Raw genomic sequence first — 2,363 nt, forward strand, 5'->3', positions numbered from 1 at the left:
ATAAGGAAAATTCCAAGTGTTTCATGACAAATGCTATTGATGAGGCTACCAGAAAACAAGTACACTCATAAATTGCTGGTGGGAATTTAAAACGGTGCATCACTTTGGAATGAAATTTGCCAATATATAATATCAAAAGTGCATTTACCTTTTGCTCAAAATTTTAAATTTTTATATTTACATCTGTAACATGAACAAACAGTACTATAAAAATGCATATGCATGAAGCTATTCTTTGTAGCATGGTCTGTAATAGTAAATGATTGGTCAAATAAATTATGGCATGTCTATAAAATAGAGTAATAGGAGGTTGAAAAAGGGTGAGAACTATTTTTGTGGTTAAAGAATACCTATGCTGGAGTTAGGATCTATTTTAGCTTTGATGAAAGCAACACCATAACTGAAATTAATGATGTTACTTTAACAAAGTATAAGAACCTAAATATGGGATAGACAACTTATGCAGTTCAGTTCATTATTCCTGGAAAAAATGTAGTGAGGAAAGAAATGATTTTTGAGATTATAAAGACATATACAAGAGGGTTATGGGTCCACTTTTCTCTACCCATATTGTATACTAATAAGCTGAAAAGAGCTAACAGAACTTCAAGGGCATGAGAACTGAAGTAAAGTAGCAAGGAGAGTTTTGTACTGAGAGGAATCATAGGACTTTTCATATGGTAAATAGATGGTCAGGTTTAGCTAAAGAAAAACAAAATGGCAAGATGATTTGTGATAGGGTTTGTTTTCTTTTTCTATGTATGTGCCCATATTTTAAAGTTACTAGTACTTTCATACTGTCCACAATGAATGTTACACAGAAACATGAATATCTGAAAATACTTTGCCACAGAAATGTTGAAAGGCCAACACACCAATAAGGAAAAAGAAAAAGTTGACAATGGGCAGGCAGAGAAGCTTTTGCAGGTAGTGGTAATAGATTTAAACTACTTCTGTGTTCCTTTCTCTTTACGGAGCTATCCAAAGGTCATTTAAGAAATAGAGTTTCATCCCAATGGAGATGTAAAAAGAGGCAGAGAGGAAACTCAAATATGAGACTCATTGTGCTCCATTCGATGAACTTTAGTTTTACCTCTCAATGTCTATAGGATGTGGTTTCTGAGAGCTAGGGCTTTGTGGAAGGTCCTGCTGAGGGCATTCTTCACCTCGTTATTTCTGAGGCTATAGATGATTGGGTTCAACACAGGAGTCACAACAGTATAGGACAATGATAACAATTTCTTGCTCTCAGGAGAATTGCTTGACTTGGGCCGGAAATAGGTGAGGCTTAAAGATACATAGAACAGGGAGACAACAAGGAGGTGGGAGGAGCAGGTAGAGAAGGCTTTGTGCTTCCCTTTAGCTGATGGAATCTGGAGGATGGCAGCGGCAATGCGAGTGTAGGAACACAAGATCAGCAGGCAGGGAATCATGACTACCAGAATGGTCCCCACGATGGCGTAGATCTCAAACCGTGTTGTGTCTGCACAGACCAGCCTCAGCACAGGTGGGCTATCACAGAAGAAGTGGTTCACCTTGTTGGTGGCACAGAATGGAAAACTGAAGAGCCACGTGGTCTGCACGGTAGCCACAGGAAACCCTGGAAACCAGGAGGCAGCAGCCAGCTTGGCACGTGTCCTTTGGTTCATGAGGACTGGGTAATGCAAGGGACTGCAGATGGCTACATAGCGATCATATGCCATGGTGGCCAGGAGGAAGCATTCGGCCACCCCAAAGAAGAAGAAGAAATACATCTGAGCGGCACAGCCAGTGAAGGAGATGGTTGTGTCCCGGGCAATGAGGGTCCCCAGCATTTTGGGCACAATGACTAGGTTGAAGCCAATCTCCAGGAAGGACAAGTTTCTGAGGAAGAAGTACATGGGACTGTGCAGCATGGGGTCAGCCAAGGTCACCAGAATGATGAGGCTGTTTCCCATCAGAGTGACCAGGTAGATGGTTAGGAATGTCAGGAAGAGCAATGACTGTATTTCGGTAGGTAGGGAAGAGAAGCTCATGAGGACAAACTCACTTACTCTTGTCCAGTTTTCAGCAGCCATAGGTGTAGGTATAAATCTCCAATGTGGTCAGGAAGAGAGATTTTTTTGATTGGAAGGGTCAGATTCTGTATTTGTTTTTCAAATTCCTCCTTAGTTTCAGGGAAAGAAGCAAGATCAGGTTCTGCTGGAAAAGGAAGGGCATTTTGCTGTCTAAGAATAAAAACACAAGGAAGAATACCATGCCTAAGCTTGAGAAGGGACTAGTTAGCTTCTGAAGGAGTTGATATGTTCCTATTTGCACATTAAGATATTTAGGAAGGCCATGCAATGTCAGACTCATGAATCTTTGAAGGATACTCCAAGGAA

At 40.8% G+C, this 2,363-nt stretch overlaps 1 protein-coding gene across 1 annotated transcript; it reads right to left on the reverse strand.

Annotated features, from left to right (window-relative positions):
* Positions 1-1,103: 1,103 nt before the first annotated feature.
* LOC124959995 (olfactory receptor 10A5) lies at positions 1,104-2,057 on the reverse strand. Its single transcript, XM_047518512.1, has one exon. It carries the CDS (start codon positions 2,055-2,057, stop codon positions 1,104-1,106), a length of 954 nt encoding a protein of 317 aa, XP_047374468.1.
* Positions 2,058-2,363: the final 306 nt, after the last annotated feature.

The sequence above is a fragment of the Sciurus carolinensis genome, chromosome 11 (assembly GCF_902686445.1).
Source record: "Sciurus carolinensis chromosome 11, mSciCar1.2, whole genome shotgun sequence".
NCBI lineage: Eukaryota > Metazoa > Chordata > Mammalia > Rodentia > Sciuridae > Sciurus > Sciurus carolinensis.

Bases quoted from the DNA above. Each gene is read 5' to 3' on its own strand.
- LOC124959995 (XM_047518512.1), bottom strand. From the start codon at position 2,057: ATGGCTGCTGAAAACTGGACAAGAGTAAGTGAGTTTGTCCTCATGAGC.